A 19,018-nucleotide genomic window follows, 5' to 3' on the forward strand; every position below is an offset into this window, starting at 1 on the left:
TTTCAGAATAACCGACAACACTGTGTTTTCCATTGTGCGTGGGGGACCCTGTTGTATTCGTACTTAGTGATCTGTCAGGTAATGAAACCCACGTTTCATTCGAATTGAGAGCTACAGTTCAAACCAGTTTGTTAGACCATTTGCAAAGACTGGAAGGTGCCAATGGAAAGGCTCATTTTATTGATAGGAATATAAGTCACAAATAATAATCACACAAAATTGCATCCTGTATAGTTCTGATGTGCCTGGTTTATTTTAAAACACATTGTTTTGGTGTCTGTCTTACCATAGTTAATTCTGTCGTTTTAGTTGTGCTATTGAGAATTTCCTTCTCTTGTTAGTATTTTTCTTTTTCCTTAATTAAAAGTTGGACTGTGGTTTCTGCTGTGGTGATATGGCATTGCAAGTGATCCTTCTTTCTGTTTTGCTGTTTTCTTTTTTGGAAGTTGGCTTCTGTTAGGTGTGGTGTCAGGAATATGTCTATACTCTTTTTTTTTTAAAAAAAAGGAGTTGTTGGGTTTTAGCAGATAATATGATTTATTGCTGTAAGCTTTTTTGATTTGTGTCTGGTATTTTGTTCTGAGTGTTAAAAAATATATATATATACACTATACTGAGCGGATTTGTGAACCAAACTTAGAGGCGGAGCGAGTGGTCATCCCAGCAGCAGGTCCAAATGTCACATTTGGAATTTGAGGTGTCTTGTGATGTGCTTCAGAAAGTCCTTATAGTGGTCTTCTAGCAAATAATGTTTTAAAACTTCTTTTTTAAAAAAAGAAAAAATATTGGCCAAGCGGTTACAGTGCCTCTTAAGAGTTGCACACCCTGCACTGCACAGGTGTGGGGGGGGAGCTGCTGCAAACGTCTGTGGAGTTTGTGGGCTCTAAAACAACAAAAAAGGGGGGTGTACATTAATTTTAAAGACTGCTGGAAGTTGCTGACGTAGCAAACGAGAAGTTGGTGGCTTTGGGAAGCCAAACCATCTCCTGGTGTTTGTCGGTTTTTCAATGCAGACGTTGACAGGCAACCAGCCTCCAGCGCGATGCTGCTTTGCAAAGGCGGCCAAGCTTTTGGGGCGCCTTGTGCACTTGCCGCTGGGGCACCTTCCCGGGGAGCAGAGTTGCTGTTTGGGGAGAAGCAGAAAGGTGTCGGGCCGTTTGGAGGGGGGTGGAAAGGGTGGAAGGGGGGGAGTTGGAAATCTTGGTAGCCTTGGCCAGTCCCAGCCCCAGAGAGAGAGACACACACACAGAGAGAGAGGAGGAGAAGCCGCCGCTGCTGCTGCATCTAGGAATATGAATTTCCCCCCCTCAGCAGGTCGGATCACCTCGGCTCCATGGTGAGGAGAAAGAAGAGCCCCCCTGGGCCTGAGGAACAGCAGAATGGGTAGGATGGGGTGGGGGCAAGGCACTTTGCGGGCCCCCGGCCCCGCTCCGCGCTGCCCTGCTCCGCCGGGGCTTTGGTGGCTGGTTTTTCTCTCTGTGTGTCTGTCGAGCGCTTCCAAACGCCTGAGTTTGGCTTGGCGATTTCTCTCCCAAAGGCGCCCCTGATCCCTCCGGGAAGGTGCCAGAGGGCTGCTGGGGGAGCCTGGCTCCCTTTTAGGCCGGTTTGGGGGGTTTCCTGTGGGCCTTTGCCCCTCCCGCCCCTCGGCACAGGTTGTTGGGTCGGGACAGCAAACGAAAGGGGATTTAGTAACAAACAACGGCGGCCATGTTGAGAGGAATTTCTGCAGCTAAACTTCTCCCCTCTCAGCCCAGGGATTTTTCTCCCTGTCTGGGGGGGTCTGTGGCTTGACTTTGTGTCCCCTTCTTTTCTTTCTCTCCTCCCCAACAGGATGACAGTGAAACTGGGAGAGAGCAGCGGGGAGGAAGGGGTGAAAAAGCTGGGCAAGAGAGCAGGAGGAGATGAGGAGTCCCTGGAAGAAGAAGGGGCAGGAGGAGGAGGAGAGGCAGCTCCAGGCAGCAGCAGCACAAAGAAAGAAGAGAAGATTATTAACAACAACACTAACAACAACCCCCCATCGAACCCCAATTTATCACAGGCCCCTTCCTCCCTCCAGCCGTCCCACAGCCAGGACCAGCATCATTTTCTCAGGTCCAGTGTCAGACCTCAGAGCAAGAGGTTAAAGAAGGATTCTCAGGCATCCTCTTCAGTTGGCAACAGCAGCAGCACTACTGCAAAAGGCAAAGGTACTGTATTTTGTCGCCCTCGGACACACAGGTTCGGGGGGCAGCGAGGGGGGCCACCTGTATTTTTAGGGGTTGTCATTCTTCTTCTGTAGATGCCATCTTTTGTTTGCTGTTTGGGAAGGTGTTTGGGGGCTTGTTTCTCTCGCAGTAGCTGCAATCCTCTTTGTGTCCCAAGGCTTCAGCTTCTCTGCTGCCCACTCTCATGTTTACACTTGCAAAAATGGGGTTCGGGGACGTGTATGGGCAGGGAGGGAGTCTCCCTGTTACTGAAGAGAACCTTTAATTCCTGCCTTCCATGTGTCTTGAGTTTTAGGAAATTTCTGTGTTTTGGTTAGGAAATTGGACTCTAGCAAGCTGTGTAATCAGGTGGCTGCAGTCCGAATTCTATCATTAGGTAATAACAAAATATTTTTTGAGTACTAGTTAAAAGCAAAAGCTTAAAAAACTGATCTTCCCCTCATTTATTTCTGTGACCATTTTAGCAAAAGTACTGTTTTGGAAACAGCTGTGAAGTAAACGCACTGAAATTTTTGTTGTCCAAGCATTTATGAGTCCTCAGGACTACATCACTGTTTCAGAAAAATTAGGGCTTTTGCATATCATTTGAGATTTTTGAATTAAGGTATGTAAATATATGTACATACATTTACAGCTATATTTTTTTTTAACTTTAGCATTGTAGATAAGAACTTGATTTTTCAAGGCTTTTCCTTTCTTCAGTAGCTAGAAGGCAGCAAGGATATCTGACTGTCTTGGTACTATTGTATGTGCTCTGCAGTTACTGGTTGACACCTGGCACTGTAGTTGAGCTGTGCGTGAATATAGTTTTGGATCCCTTGTGCAAAATACTGATACATTATTTTGCCTTAAATTTTGAGGAAAACAAAACTTCTAGATTTTTCAACACTTGAAATAACAAAGTTTACTCTTACCTGTCAGAAACTAAATAAAAGTCCACATCGTATCAATATATATTGGAGATTACCTCACTTCTCTCCATTACAGTGATCTGCACATACTGATTATTAAGTAAACTTTATTAAGGCTTGTGGTAGCTTAATGTTACAGTCAGAAAGCAGTCCTTTGCAAACTGGGATGTTTTAGATATTGCCATATAATCAAAAAATTACTGAAATCTGTTGTTTCACAGATAGTTTATATAATTGACTAAAATATTTTTAATACTGTAGTAAATCCTGTTTAATCTCTTAAACTTTTTGTTTTAAGTGAAATTCTTCTATGTATAATGTTGGAAGGTAGAACTGAAGAAGGTAGAACTGGGTGATATCATTTCCTCCCAGTTTCATTAAACCAAATAAACAGATAAAATACCCAGGAGTATTTAGCTGCAGATAATGATCCCAAGAATTGTAAATAGTACTACATGTGAGGAAAGGTTTCTTTGGAATGCGTGTGATCCATGACTGATGTGTAGAACATAGGTGTTTGAAAATATTCCATTGCTTTGAAAGTGTGTACACATGTGAATGAGTACGTGTTGCTGTCTCTGTGCACGTGTGTATTCATGTTTGCATATGTAAATAGACATGTATTTCCAATTTTAGAGCAGTGGAATAGTTTTAACAAGGTGTATTGACACTAAATTGAAAAGCAAACTTAATTAATTTGTAGTTCGGTTTCTGAAATAACCAGAATAAAATTATATGCAGAATATAATTTAATATTTCAGTTATCAATCATAGATAAATAGTGCATAAAATTTAGGTACCTGACTATGTGTCTGGTTTGGGGAAAATTCTTAAATCATTGAGAATGACAGTCAGTGATAGAATTATGGTTATACTATCACTTTTTGAGTTGTAAGACCAGCCACAGCTCTGCCTGGCTAGTTTTAATGTGAATGTGTGGGGGCTAATTTCTTTGGCATAGTAGAGATTGTAACTCTCAGTTTGTGGAGAACAGAGCAGAGTAGGATCCATTCTGATTTGATTTCTTTACACTCAGAGATGCATACTGAGATGTTTTCCAGACTTGTCTGAATTCTCCCTTAGAAATGTCTTGTGATCACAATTAATGGGGATTTCCATTCCAAGGGAGGTATCACACAGGGCTGGCTTCCAATAAGGAGCTAATTGAATGATGAAGGTTGCTAATGAAGGTGGGACTAAACTCATTGCACTCTCTTTCCCACTAGCTGTCCTGCTCACCCCTATAAATATAAAAATAATAAAAAGCTCAATTGCATTCATAGTCTTTTGGATCAGCTCTGAAAATGCAGGGCTTTTCCATTTTGCATGTCACAGTCAAGGTGATAACTGCAAAGGTAATGTTAATGTTGGCCAGCAGGAATGTCTAGACCATCTTTGATCCGTACTAGAAACTTGTTAGTGTGATGATCTTTCAACAATGCTATGAAACCCTTAAAATATTCCTAACGAATATTGATCCTGCTTTGAGGATCAGTGTATTCCAAAGTGAAATCTCATTGGAAAGAGGATCAGGATGGGTATTATTAAAGAGTATGATCATTTAACTTAATTTCAAAATGTAGTTACTCAACAGGCATTGGTTGATCCTAATTATGTCTTTAAAAGAGATTTGGAAACAAAAAATTTTTTTTTCATTCTATCACAGATTTCTTTAGTTCTGGCATTGGTGCTTTTAGGGCTTTAGTAATTGTAGCAAACAAATTACTGATAAAGTAAACTTCACTGTAAATGGTAGGAAGAGTTGGGCCACTCAGCAGCTGCTAGCTTTTCTCCTTTACTATGTATTTTCATGGAAGACTGAATAAGAATTCTCAAATTCTGCCTAGGAGAATGTATATACATGTTCTTGATTTTCAGTTTACGATGAATCTGTCTTTTTGCGGAGGGGGTTGGGTTCTTTTATTTTTGAGTTTAGGGCAGAAATTTTGTAAAAATCAGCAGAGTAAGATAATATTTGAAAACTGTTTCCCTTTCAAAATCCTGTCTGTTTTGAGCTGGTGAAAGGTTTATATAATTTGCTGCACAAATATCTAAATCTACACATATATTTCAGAATACCTACTATCATGTTTTCAAGTATTTATCATCTTTTTATCATATTTCCAAATTTATATTCTATACCTCAAATAATGCACACCTTTGGAAGTACCAGTACTGAATGTAAGTCTTACATAGCTTATACAAAGTCAAGGGAGAAGCCTGAAGGAATAACGGGGTGGAGGCAGTTAAGAAGGAAAGCTCAAAAGCGTGAAGGTTTCTTGAGAGGGAGGAAGCAGACCAAGATGGAGGGAGGTTGCTGAAGAGATTTCTGAGAGTTTAATTCTCATATAGAAATATGCTACACCATTGCTGAGCTGAGGTTTTTGGGTGTGTTTGAAGGCTTTTTCCCATGAAAAAATGAGTGAGGGGCTAGTGTATGTGTTATGTTGTGACCATTATGACGAAACAAAATGCAGAGACTTGCAATTGTGTTCTGTAGACCTAGTCTGAATTAAAGTAAGACATTCTCATTGCCATGTTTTTATCTGTTTTCCAAATGGAGAATGAAGTAAGGAGGAAATAGTAACAAAATCTGTGGTGATGAGCTGAAGCTTGAAGCATGTCTTTCATGCCGTTGCTCTAGATTTATTCACAAAATGATCCCCCAAAAGTATTTGGCTTTGTTTTGTAGTAATTAGTAGTTCTTATTCAAGGAAAAAAAAAAGGTTACTCAGCTGAAAACATTAATTGAATTAAAATGTTCCGTCTTTTGACATCTTAAAAAACTCACTAGAAAGCAGACCACAGTTTGTTTCAGCCCATCAAAGTTGGATCAAAGTTGCATGTCCTGTAATATGTGGATTAGATTAACTACTGACTCTGTTCTTGTATGAAGAGGGCATGTATCCCAAGAAATCTAATTGTACTTACACTATGAAAATTATTTTATTGCATCTTCCCAAATTTATGTGTTGCATAATTTATTGTAAATTTGAGTGAAATGTCATTCCTCCAGCATTATTTCTCTAGGGAGTGAATGACTGATTACAAACTAACAGCACTATCCTTTGTCCTAATCTCTTTAATTCTGCCCATCTCATTTACAGTTGTTATTTCTCCTTCCCTCCCAGCCTAACATGCTTTCATTCATTCTTTGTCCTCCCATTTATCCAGGCTCTCCCTCCCTTCCTTTGAAAATGGCTGGGCACCAGAACTCCGCAGTGTCTTTCACATCATGTCACACCACAAGAGGAGGATTTTGTTTCATGTGCCATGTGCAGTAGGTACTGAACTTGGAAAGGTGCTTGTCTGCAAGGCACATGGCTGCACAACTGTATGGTTTAGAGGGAACCACACATCAATGATACATGTTAGTGTTTTAAAATACTTCAAGTGAAGTAGTAAGCAAGGTTACCTAGATAGACGTTTCATCACTGCACCTGTCTTGTTGGCTGGCATAGGATAAATGTTAGTTAAGTTACAGGTTTCGTGCTTGTAAATACTGAGCTGTTCCTTCATTTCTTGTCATAAACCTAGAAGTATTTTCCAGGCTGATTCCTTGTATCCCAATTTCTTTTTCTCCAGTGCTAAACTACTCAAGCAACTTTGTATACCAGAAATACACCGGAGTTTTTAGCTTTATGCCTGGTATAGGTGCTTATAATGCATTCTTCTTTTTAAGGAGTTTCTCTAATGGGAGAGCAGAATATTGGTTTATTGGAGTTGGGGGAGTGACTAAATGCACCTTGTTTATTTAAGATGGTACACATTTTACAGCTGTATTGGGTTAGCTCAGATGTTGCTGCCTTTGATAGTTCAAATATGTATTGTCCATAGAAAAGTAAGCATTCAGTATAGTTTTGCGTGTAGACTCTGTTTGATAATCAGCACTTTTGGAAGACATTCTTCCAGATAGTAAGAGACAGAAAAAGCTAGATGAGTCTGTACATTGTTAAATGTAAGACATTTAACTGTTGTGTTTAAAGCTTTGGATATTAGTAAGAACCTAATACAGTATGAACATATCAGATGGCTTGTGCTGTTCTAGATGTACCCTTCTCAGGAGTTCACGCCATTTACTGCAGAAGCAAACAGGTTAGGAATTAGTTTTCCAGTTATATTAATTCTCAAACAGAAAGATTGACGTGTTGCAAAGTGGATCCCTCACTCTATCCTCTGTATCTTCTTCTCAGCTAGAATTCTTGGAGAGGAAAGCAAATCGGAAGATAGGAAGAGCAAACACTAAGGTGCTACCTTGAGCCTGGAAGGAAAAACTTGTCATGATTGTAGTCATGATGAGAAAATAATGCAATCAGTGACTCAGTTATTTGACATGTGCAGTGTTCCATTGTTTGTCATTTTCATACCAAATTTTTAAACTTCAGTCTTTAAATTCCTTTATATATTTTTTGCAATTTTTTGTATTTTGCTTAGAACTACAAAGACAGCCTGTTAATGATAGTAAAGAAGGGAATGATGAAAACAGTATCATCTCATACTACATCTCAGTCACGTATATTACTCCAGTGGGCATGTAAATGCTAGATTAACAGAATCAGTAAGTTTCTTCTGGAACATTGATACTCTGGTCTATGATTTAGAAGTTATAGGCAATTATCAAGTACAGAAACCCGATGTCTTTGAAATCTGTGGAATGAACCTGAGTGAAAGTGCTGAGCCCTTGGCTTCCAAACTTGCTGCTTTGTGCCTCCTATGCAGGAACCGCTTCTCCATTGCATCCTGGAGTGAAAGGAAGGGATTGTCAGAGTTGTAATCATGTGGGATGTCCAGTCTTGTGATTTGTGCAATGCAGGATCAGTAGACAGAGTGAGAATGACCGTCTGGTCTTTGTTTCATCTCCTTTTATAGATGTTTTTACTTAGAACAGGCACCTAACCAGATTCTTAGGGTAAGTCCCCTTCCTCTCTCCAGCAATTCTACAATAACACTGGTATGTCTCACCTTACTAGATATTTTTGTTTTAATGCATCGCTTAAGTTTTAAATAATCAATTGTTGAGAATTAATAATGATGATTATCAATCATTAATGAGATGAGGCAAAGTTGCTCGCTGTTGTATATATAACAAGAACCTCATACAATAAGACTGAAACCGTGAATTTGTGGGGTGAATCATAATGATGTGTAACTACTTTCACTTTTTCAGTGTCTTTTATTCTGAATTGCTTTACAATGCCATGTTTTAGAATAAACGGTACTCCTTACTGAGATTCAGTATATTCTGGTGTAGATTTTGGTAACCTACAGAAATAGCACTGTGCACAATAGTAACTAGGAAAGATTATGCCAAGGGATGATAGAGCAGGCTCCTTAATTCCTAGAAGAATTAAATGACATCTAAGTTCTCTGCAGAGGTGACAGAATATTAGCTTTTCAAAGTCTTGACACATTAGACTCAAAACAATTGTCTGAATAGTAATTTATTTGTGTTTAAAACAAGAAAGGCTGTGATGAACTTCCAGGGACTACAGTTTGTCATTCAGGGAGTCTGGAATAGAATAGAACAGAATATCTAAAGGAATAGAATAGAATATCTAAAGGAACAGAAGAACAATTTCGAGCTATGTATCCTTTGTAGAAATTGAATCGGTGGAGCTCTTAGCATGGCCTGAGGAGAGGAGTCTCGGTAGAATTCTTCTGTTCATTTTGCTCTTTACATGCAACTTAGAAGAAATCTACTGAACTTGATCCTTCTCTTTTCTTTTCTTTTCTTTTTTTTTTTTTTTTTTTTTTAAGAAACTGGAGGTGATAGTATGATAAATTTGCTTCTTATGCTTTTTAGTCATGAAAACTTTACATGTACCATGTATGCTATATAATCTTTAGAAAATCCGTGATAAAACATGTACTTGACAGCTGACGTTAGGTCTCTACTTCTACATAAAGAGATTTTTTTTTTGTAATTGATAGTTCCTCTAAATGATTTCTCAGAAAGGTAGAGGTCTGCAATCAGACCTAGTTATGCAGTCCTATAACCATCTTGCTGTAAACAGAGTATTTCATATTGGGAGCAGTAGCAGCAAGAGAGATTGAGACTGAAGGCTGGTATATTTGAATTCCCTTTTCTTGATGTTCAGCAATTCTAAACATTAAGATGTGTGTTTGTAGGGTTAGTTTTTTATTGTATGCAGATTCCTAAATTCTGATCACACATATTCACTTGCAGAATAAATAAGTGATTCTGAGTCTTAAAAATGCTTTTTTTCTTCTCAGCCAGCTATTCAACCTCCTTAACCTTTTCAAATGATTTAGTTCTTTTAAGGACTTACGTTCATAATTTCTAAGTTAAAATTGCTTAACTTTCAAACACTTAACAAATGGCTGGTAAAGGCTCAGAAAATAGATAAATTCTAGTTACCTGATCTCTTTTTCGTCCATCCTTCTTTGTATGTGCTTCCCTGTGGTGACAACAATTTTCTTTGAAAGGATCAAATGGCAATTCCTGGAAATAAAAGAAGCATTAACCTTAAAATTGACGCTATATCATATTTCATACCGAGTAAATATTTATTGCTCTTGTGCGTGTGCGCGCGCGTACACACACACACACACACACACAAGTAAATTTGTATGTCTTACAAACTGTCTTCCAGATTTTGTTTCAAATGTTTTTTGTTCCTTGAACAAACAGCTTTCTGAGCATTTGGAGTAGCATGTTTTTATCATCCCAAGGAACCACTTTCAAAATGCAACAGAGTAGTTACAGTTAAGACTTATGTGCAAGTCTTAAATCTCTAAAGCATAGTATGCCCTTAACAGTTGTTTTTTGTGATACTTTTCTATGGTAATATACGGATTGGTTTTGGATATCCCAAATCTTGATGACTGAAGAATAATTTGGGGAGGCTAGGTTTTTCAGATTGCTTGCTTTTTTTAACACTGACTTTCTCAGGGAGACAAACTGCTTCAAATAATTGAATTTTAAAAGGTAACTGACCACTTTAAACTTAAGCATAAAAAAGAGAACTGTGTTGATGCACATGAGTCTGGGAAGCTAGAGCACGGTTTCTAAGCATGGTTATTTCTTCATGGAAAAAACAAAGTACATTATTTGTGAGACCTCTCAGATTTCTGCATTAACTTTTTGATAATCTTTTATGATTTCAGAGCTATCATGATGTTCAGTTTGATTTTTTTCTTTTGAATAAGTCACAGATTTAGTTTGTTGATAATGTTTTTATGATTAAAATGTCTTCAGAAGGTTAATAGCTTGTTCTGAATTAAGTGATGAAAATAGAATCTTACTGCATTATATGTAGCTCTTGTCTTTACTTTCTGCAATTTTTTCTATTCTTCCATCTTCTTTAGTACTTCTTAATTTTCCTTCTCCTCTCCTTTAAAAAACAGAAAATTCTCTTAATTCCATCAGACTTAATTATCAAAATTCTAATATTTCTGAACTTCATATTACTCTCCTGGTCCATATTCTTATGGTGGGCCAGCAAAGTGATGGAGGTACCGTCAAGGTTACACTTCTGTGCCTTTTTCCAAAAGCCACACTAAGATGGAATCAGAGGAAGGAGAACGAGTTGAGACTTGCCACCTGTGTGATACCTTGAATTATCCTGAAATGCCTGAACGTGGTTCTTTATCTTGAGGGTAGGATTTTTGAGGATGCAGATGCATTGAATGACGTGATGATCTACAGTAGACATGCTTATGGCCTGATCTTTGAATCCATTCAATAACAGATGTTAGGAAGCCCATAGGATCAAGACCAAAGATAAGTATATGAAACGATATATATTTTCTCACGGTTATTCGTTTGCTTTATTGGTCATATCGGTTGTTCAGCATCGTACAGAAATTCCCTTCAGCCGCAGATAGGTAATTGCAGAATGCACAAGTATATAGGCAATGGAGAGTGTGATGTCTTTTAGTGATTTCTGTTGTCTTTTAGAGGTCACTTCAATAAGTTCCTGCATATCTTTCTTATTTCTGGAAATTGAGAACCAAGCCAGTGAAACCTTCCCCTCGTTTTCTGCTGATTGAGATTTTATATCTTTTAAAAAGCTTGTTATTTGACTATCATATTTCAGGTGACATACCTTGAAAAAACATGATATGAATGAGGGTGACAAAGTGGAAAATTCTGAATCCCTCTCTATCTTTATCCACGAATCCTCCTGTTGGTTTAATATTCACTCTAGTCTTGTTTTTTGCAGCAGCAGATAATGGAGGGACTACATCTGGAAGCACACAAGGAATTTCTTCCAGTACTCCTGCAGCAAATTCCAAGTCAGCGGCAAGAAACCTGGGCTCTTCGACTGGAGAGAAGGAGGAAGGGAAGAAGGTTAGACGGCAGTGGGAATCTTGGAGCACAGAAGACAAAAATACTTTCTTTGAGGGGCTGTATGAGGTATGTGTAAAGAAAAATGACATCTTGGGTAGCTTCCATTGGTACCTGGATATTCCTAAGAAGGTTGATTAAATTGGGATTTGCAGGAGCACTGCCTTATGCATATATTGCATGCACAGATACATATATTTGTATATATATATGAATATGTGTCTGTACAATTGGCTATAAAACATCTGTGAATCAAAGCCACCTTTCAAAAGTTTCAAGCTTTTTTTTTTTCCTGAATACACAGGAAATATGCATGAGGGGAGATAGATCTCTCTGTCATATATTCAGCCGCGATTTCTTTTAGCTTTAATGATGAGTATCGTAATAAAAATAGAAATGAAACGGACAAGAATGAACCTCCACTACCAATGAGCTCTGCAAGGAAATTTAAAAACGCAAAAAATACCTTCTACAAGAGTCACAGAATCACAGAATGGCTGAGGTTGGAAGGGACCTCTGGAGATCATCTAGTCCAACTCCTCTGTCCTAGCAGGATCAGCTAAAGTATGTTAGACAGGATCACATCCAGGTGGGTTTTGAATAGCTCCAGAGAAGGAGACTCCACAATCTCTCTGGGCAACCTGTTCCAGTGCTCTGTCACCCTCACAGTCAAAAAGTTTTTCCTTATATTCAGGCAGAACTTCCTGTGGTTCAGTTTGTGCCCGTTGCCTCTCGACCACTCGCTGGACACCACTAGAAAGAGTCTGGCCCCATCCCGTTGACATCTTCTCTTTAGATATTTGTATACATTGATAAGATCCCCCCTCAGTCTTTTCTTCCCCAGGCTGAAGAGGCCCAGTGCTCGCAGCCATTCCTCACAGGGCAGATGTTCCAGTCCTCTGATCATCTTCCTAGCCCTACGCTGGACTCTCTCCAGTAGCTCCATGACGCTCTTGTACTGGGGAGCCCAGAATTGGACCCGTACCTTGATGATTGTCATAGTTCAGTAATGAATGTATTACCATCTAAAGTGAAAATCACTTCTGTAATAATAATACAGTTTTATAACAGAAGCATAATTGAAGAATTAATGTTGATTATTTCAAGTGAGAAAAAAAATAGCGCCCCATCTCAACTTAGAAAAAGAATATGATCATGCTATAATATTATCAAGTAAGAAAATAGGTTCCATTTAATAAGTCTCAGACACTAGGTTTAGTCTTTGACCATAAATAGATTTGAACCAGGTCAGTACTTGGATGGGAGACATGGAAAAATTTAGATCATCTTACCTTTTATCTCATGAAAACAAAAGTAATGACAAGTCCTTCAGTGGTGTGGAGGGGTCTTTAGATGTGTGCATTTCTCTTTCTTAGTGGTAAGTATGTTTTATGCATGTATTTGGGGGACAATGTGAACACTTACAGTATGGTCTTTTTTTAATTGCTCTGACTCGCAGCAATATTTATGGGAATTGTGTAAAATTTAAGTCCGTCCGTAGTTCAAAGGAAACATTTAATTTTGATCGCTCAGGAAGAAGTTCAAAAATGCACTGTAGGATGAGTTTGGGGCTCAGTTAGGTTCATCTCACACTTCTAGTCATTTGTTTTCTGTCATTATCTTCAAAAGAGATTTTCATTCTCTGTAATCATATGTAAATCAGCTCCAAACTTTTTTGAGTGCTTCAGAAATTTTGTGATAGCAGGAGTTCATTGTTAATGTATGTAAAATTTACCTTTTCCTTTTTTAGTCTCCAAAGATTTTATATAAGTGGTTTTAAAGGGACACCGAGGTGTCTTGATTCACTTTTTATGCTGAGAATAAGCTTCTGCAATAACCTAAACTGTAAAAACGTGTTTTCTGTAAGAAAATATTTTTATTATTTAAAAAAAAAACCTTTTCCTTCATTTCTTGAAACTCAGATTTTGTACCACTAATAACCTGAATGTGAAATTTACTGTAAATAAAAAACTTTTTTCATCTCCCGTAGACACAAATGGAAGTAGGAGGAAGAGGGGAAGGAATGCAGGGGAAATAAAGCAAAATGACAAAGTCAGTGTTTTCAGTTCTGCTATCCAGAGCAATTATGAATAACATCTTTTTTTAAAAAAAGTTTGTAAATTTTATTTTTTACTTTGAAAAGGGTGGGGTTTTTTAATTGGAAAGTAATTTCTTTGACATCTATAGTACATTTTAGATAAAATAAACCAATGTCACCCTTGCCCTGTTGAGTTCTAATACTCAAGAATTTTGGTTATGACCGTTCAAATGTGATTTCCCACAAAGAACCCCCAAATCCCTCATGTTTATTGAGTTATCTTATGACAAGAGATAGGCTTGATTTTGAGCGTTTCAGTTTGTTTTATTTTTTCTTCAGCATGGGAAAGACTTTGAGGCTATCCAGAACAACATTGCCCTGAAGTACAAAAAGAAAGGCAAACCAGCAAGCATGGTGAAGAACAAAGAACAAGTTCGCCATTTCTACTACCGCACCTGGCACAAGATCTCGAAGTACATTGACTTTGATAATGGTTAGTACAAAATGAAGTGGGCTTAGTGTAGAGCTCAGTCCTGGGAGGGTTAGACTTTTTAGTGCCATTCTAGAGGCTAGGAATGGTGAAGATGAAAAAATAAATGCTGAATAGTACTAAGATATGTGTGAATGCGTTGTGTTTTTCTTAATGCAAGCATACCGAGAGTCATCTTTTTTGAAAAATACTTCCCAAAAAAATGGTGATAGTATCATCATTGCTTCTGTATCAGTTCACCACACAATAATAATTGCTCGTCCAACCATTAATTGTATGGAAGAGCCAGGTTTAAAGAAGTATATTTCCATTCTCAGGAATATGAGGACAGCTACTTAAATGTTACAGTCACGTTTGTTATCATCAAGCAAATTGACCCCCAGCCATACTTTTCACTGCCTTGGGGGAATTTCTGACATAGTGTTAATGACTGAAATATTTATTTACACTTTAAATAAACCTGAAATTGTGTCACTGATTCCATATTCCCAAGCTGCTGAATTCTATTCCCATTATTCCCCCTTCTTCCACAGCTTGTTGAATGAAAAGGAAATTGAGTAGTTAAATGAAATTTTAGTGGTGTTATGTAACTTTACTGGCAATTTATGATTTTTGATATTTGATTTTTATCAAATACACCATATTCAAGTCAATTTCTAGCCTAATCTGAATAGTAGATTAAAGAAAATCTGTTGCTGAGTGAACAGATATTGCTAAATTCTAGTTCTTTTGACTCAGTCAAGATATTATGAAGCATGTGAGTTCTCCTGTTAGCATGTTGATCAGGTAAAGATTTCCAGGGTCTTCCTGTCCTTCTGATGCTATGCTCTTAATTATATAAATTACTATAGTAATTGCATGGTGGTTGAATTCCTTAGTGTTCAAACAGTTCTTTCCTCTTCGGCAAAATTCTCAACAGTTAATTTATTCCATCAATTTGTGGCTATAGTCTGTCTTTCTTTTAAAAATAACTCAGTCATAAGAAATGGGTCCAACTTCAAGTGCTAATGACCTGTAAGGGGTATGATCGCATCCTTCTAGGAAAAGAGAAAGAAATGCAAAGATAATGTAAAATGCAGTTCATAGGATTAGGTCATCTAAAACATACAAGTCTAAGGATGACTTACATGTCTAAAACACTTTCAAAACTTATCTGAAGGAGGACTTACACATCTAAAACACCTTTAAAGTTTAAGGTGTATTTTTGATTTTTTTTTTTTCAAAACAAGATGGCATTTTGAGATGAAAAAAGCCATTAGTATTTTATTTAAAAGTAAATGTCACAGCAAACGTGGTATTGGAAAAAATTAGTTTGTGTAGGACATGTTTAAAAAAAAGGTTGTCATGGACATATTTCATCTGCTGTCTGGATTAAGTAGAATTCTGTATCTAAACCTCTAAGGTCTGAAATTTCATTGGATGTAGGAATTAAAAGGTAGTGCAGTGCTTTGATTAGTTTTAGTATTGGTAAAACTACATGTTCCTGAATTTTGAGCTTAAGGGTGTTTGCAAGTCAGAGTCCTGAATTCTTAATGAATAGTTGAGAATAAACAGATGTTATAGATGTATAATTGTATCAGAAATAATAATATCCACATATATGTTGATATGAAAGGAGAAAAACTAAAGATGAATAAAATATGTGCAATTTTTATATAAAAACTTAAAATCTGGAATTTGCATAAAATCTTCAATGTGCATTTGTGTCTCCTGAAAAAATCAAATTTATCTGTGAATTTTCATATAAAAAAGAGCTCTATATGTGTTTTTTGGGGTCATCAGTGTGTTTCCTTTAGAAATCATAGGCAGTTAAGTGATGCTTATTTTTCACACTGAACTGTATTTGTTCAAATTCTGTGAAAGCTACCTTGTGGGGTTTTTTGTTGTTGTCTAAAAAAATGTTGCCTTTCCCAGAAATAAAGTTACTAATAGGAAATCAGTGAACCCCTCTCAGTACAGTGTTTTTTGAAATAGAACTTAGTCTCACCTTCAGTGTTTACCTCATAACTGAAAAGGTGAATTGTTTTATCTTTTCACTGAAGATTATTTTGTTTGCAAAGTTCAAATGAGCACCTACATAGTGGATTATGTCATCTCACTAACGCCGCTTCTGCTTTTCAGTGTTTTCACAAGGGCTGAAAAAATCCTCCCTGGAGCTTTATGGCTTAATCTGCTATGGGGAACTGAGGAAAAAGATTGGGGGATGTGAGTATGAATTCCCTGATGACTGAAAATTATTTTAATATGGTAGAATCAGGAGGGCCTACCATTGAAGTTGGCCATGTCTAGAATAGTTTCACTTTTGTGTCCTTCAGGGTGTTTGTTCATTGTATTCTGTTGCAGTTACCTGTGGTATAGAATTTCATGAAATGTATTTTTATTTTTATAAGACCTTCTTAGCCTGCTACATGAGTTCCCTTTGTCCTTGACAGATCTCTCTAGCTTCTACTGTCTGCAGAAAGCAGCACATGTAAAGCTCACAGATGACAGGTGAATACATATGCAGTTTAGATATGTATTTTATTATTCTTGAAAACGAAGCAATTAAATGTATGAGTGGTAATATTTGCACCTGTAATTATTTTTGCCTACACAATCAAAATCTGGGATGATGCCTTTCTACAAATCAGGCTCTAAATCTTTACATAGCAATGAATCCTGAAGCACTATTAATCATAATCAGCAATAATAACCTCACCAGCCAACCAAGATGTGTTCCAACCTTGTTAACCCCAGAGGCTGGTTTTGTCCATAAGGACAAGCTTAGATGGATGAATATGTGCCCTACCCATGCTTTCCTCTCTTCTGTTACACAGTTGCATTAGCAAGATACCTGAGTTTAGGCTCAGTACCATTTTCACATCACCTTTATTGCTTCCAGACTAGAAAGAGCTCTGATGTGGCTAGGTTGGCGCAACAGCAGACAAGCTTGTGCTTGTATGCTCTAGTCTGTGTGTGTATACCTTCTTTTCTGTGTATTTTTTTTCATTTGTCCCCAAGATACAGCCAGTGCCATATCGAAAATAGTGCATCTTCTACGTGTTGCTTTATTTGTGAGACATGGGAACTAATCGTCCAAATATTTTCACTTCTGTATTAAGTAGTGTTAGTTACGAAGTAAAAAAAATAAAAATAAATAAGAAAAAAGAAAGATTTAATGAGTGGGCATGTACAGTGCCTAATGGAATTATGATATGCTGGGAGACTTTCTGCAAGATTATTTCCTCACTTGGGATTTTACGGTAACGTCTCATGAATCAGACTGTCATGGATGTTTGCACTGACTTTATTCTGTCTATTCATTGGAGAAGCAATTTTGAATTACTTCATGACAAAAGTGCAGAGGCAAGACAGATTGCAGTGTCAATAGAAAACACTATTAGTGTTTCTTTTCTCCTCATCTTGTCTTAAAAGCATCAACAGACCTTCCTTGGCTATGGCTGGAAATAAGGTTTCACACAGTCACCATGGCAATGGATGCACGCTCTGTGCTTCTGTCTCTTTATATAACTTTGGCAGCCGGTTACGTATTTTTACCCACTGTCACTTAGGAAATTCGAGTCTCTTCCTCAACACTAAATGGACCAGAGCAGCAAGTCTCTACACCTGGATTATGAGAGATCTATTCTGTGACTGATGAAAGTAGTTTCTTTCTCTCTCTCGCTCTCTCTCTCTCTCTCTCCCCCCCCCCTTTTTTTTTTTTTTTTTGTGGTATTCACCCAGGCCCAACTTACTAGAAATTGAGATGAACTGTAGAACAAGTGAGGAATAAAAGTATGGCAGGAATACTTCCCACATTGCCAGAGAGAGGTTAATTGTACTGTAAATAGATCTGGACTTTCCCATCATAGAAAATATAAATCAAGTTACAGTAATTAACACATATAAAACAGTGCAGTATAGCACATAGAAAGTGTCAGTTAGATGTGCTTTTTTTAAACCGCATCCAGACCTGTGAGGGCTTGATGCTCTTTCATTATGCTGTGCTGCCTTAGCAACAGAGGTTGAGCATGCAGATCGAGAAGCTTGCTTTTTTTAATACTGCAGTGTCAGATTAATACTCAGCAACCCAAGATTTCTGCAGTATTTAAAAACTTCAGTCGTTTAGTCTGTGAGTAATACGTGATTTTCATGGCAAGGAAGGTGCAAAGCTTACGCACTATGAAAACAAGGTATTTGCAGGAAGTTTATGTTGTAGCCCATTTATGCCCATTAATTCTTCATGAGAATAAAATATAATAGCTTTGAAAACCAAACAGAACAGAAATGGTCATGATTATATAACTTAAATCCTAATACGTTGTTTTTTCCCTTTTCATGGAAAGGTATGGATGACAAGAATGCCGCTAAACTCAACGAGCTCATTCAGGCTGGGTAAGTATGAACTTCTTCCTGAAATTTGTGGAATTAAGTTGTTCTGCCATGCAGTTCTTGAACCGTTGATTGTTAAACTGGTCATCTAGAGTCTAGAGGGCATCTCGTACTTCCTTGGAGCTTCATTTTGATTCAGCGTGGTGAATATATGTTGTATATATGTATTGTTTTTTTCTCCTCCTTTTCTCTGAAGCCATTAATTATTATTAGTAAGCAAATGATGAAAGAAGTTTAAGAAAATCTTGAAATGAGAATTCTTTATAGAAGCTATGGCACTGAAAACAAGTTGACTGAATATAGGGAATATAGTTCTTCTCCATGCGCTTCTGCCAACAGTGCTCACCAGTCCTGACTTTCAAACCTCAGACAGCACTTCCAGTATACCTTGGACCTCAGCCCTCCAGTCACTTCTGTATCTGCTTTACTTTAAAAATGAATAGTCTCTTTCACTTCATGAAAGAAGTATGGGTTTGGGGGATTTGATCCTGGTTGCCAGTGTCCTTTAGAATACAGAAGTGGTTAGAAGTTGTCCTACTGTTAGAGCTGAGGGAATACCTGAAATGTTTGCACGTAAAATAGGTACTTGGTGTTGTGCCTTTTTATTGCTCACAAACTGAGCTTTCCAAATGAATACCTTATAATTCATTAACCTTCCTTCTCCTGAGAGCTGCACTTTGTACAGTGTGCCTT

General features: G+C 37.6%; 1 protein-coding gene across 4 annotated transcripts in view; it reads left to right on the forward strand.

Moving 5' to 3' along the window:
* The window catches only part of CRAMP1 (cramped chromatin regulator homolog 1), a 46,829-nt gene that overhangs the window by 889 nt on the left and 26,922 nt on the right, over window positions 1–19,018 (forward strand). The window contains exons 2-7 of one of the 4 annotated variants that reach the window (XM_062588067.1): window positions 1,312–1,383; window positions 1,831–2,186; window positions 11,302–11,495; window positions 13,804–13,957; window positions 16,076–16,159; window positions 18,280–18,328. In XM_062588067.1, the coding sequence (XP_062444051.1) occupies window positions 1,334–1,383; window positions 1,831–2,186; window positions 11,302–11,495; window positions 13,804–13,957; window positions 16,076–16,159; window positions 18,280–18,328 (887 nt within the window). In that variant the 5' untranslated portion in view covers window positions 1,312–1,333. Of the gene's footprint in view, window positions 1–1,263; window positions 1,384–1,830; window positions 2,187–11,301; window positions 11,496–13,803; window positions 13,958–16,075; window positions 16,160–18,279; window positions 18,329–19,018 lie in introns of those variants that run through there. The other 3 variants (XM_062588068.1, XM_062588069.1, XM_062588070.1) reach the window with 3 other exon arrangements.

The sequence above is a fragment of the Rhea pennata genome, chromosome 15, assembly GCF_028389875.1.
Source record: "Rhea pennata isolate bPtePen1 chromosome 15, bPtePen1.pri, whole genome shotgun sequence".
NCBI classification, from domain to species: domain Eukaryota; kingdom Metazoa; phylum Chordata; class Aves; order Rheiformes; family Rheidae; genus Rhea; species Rhea pennata.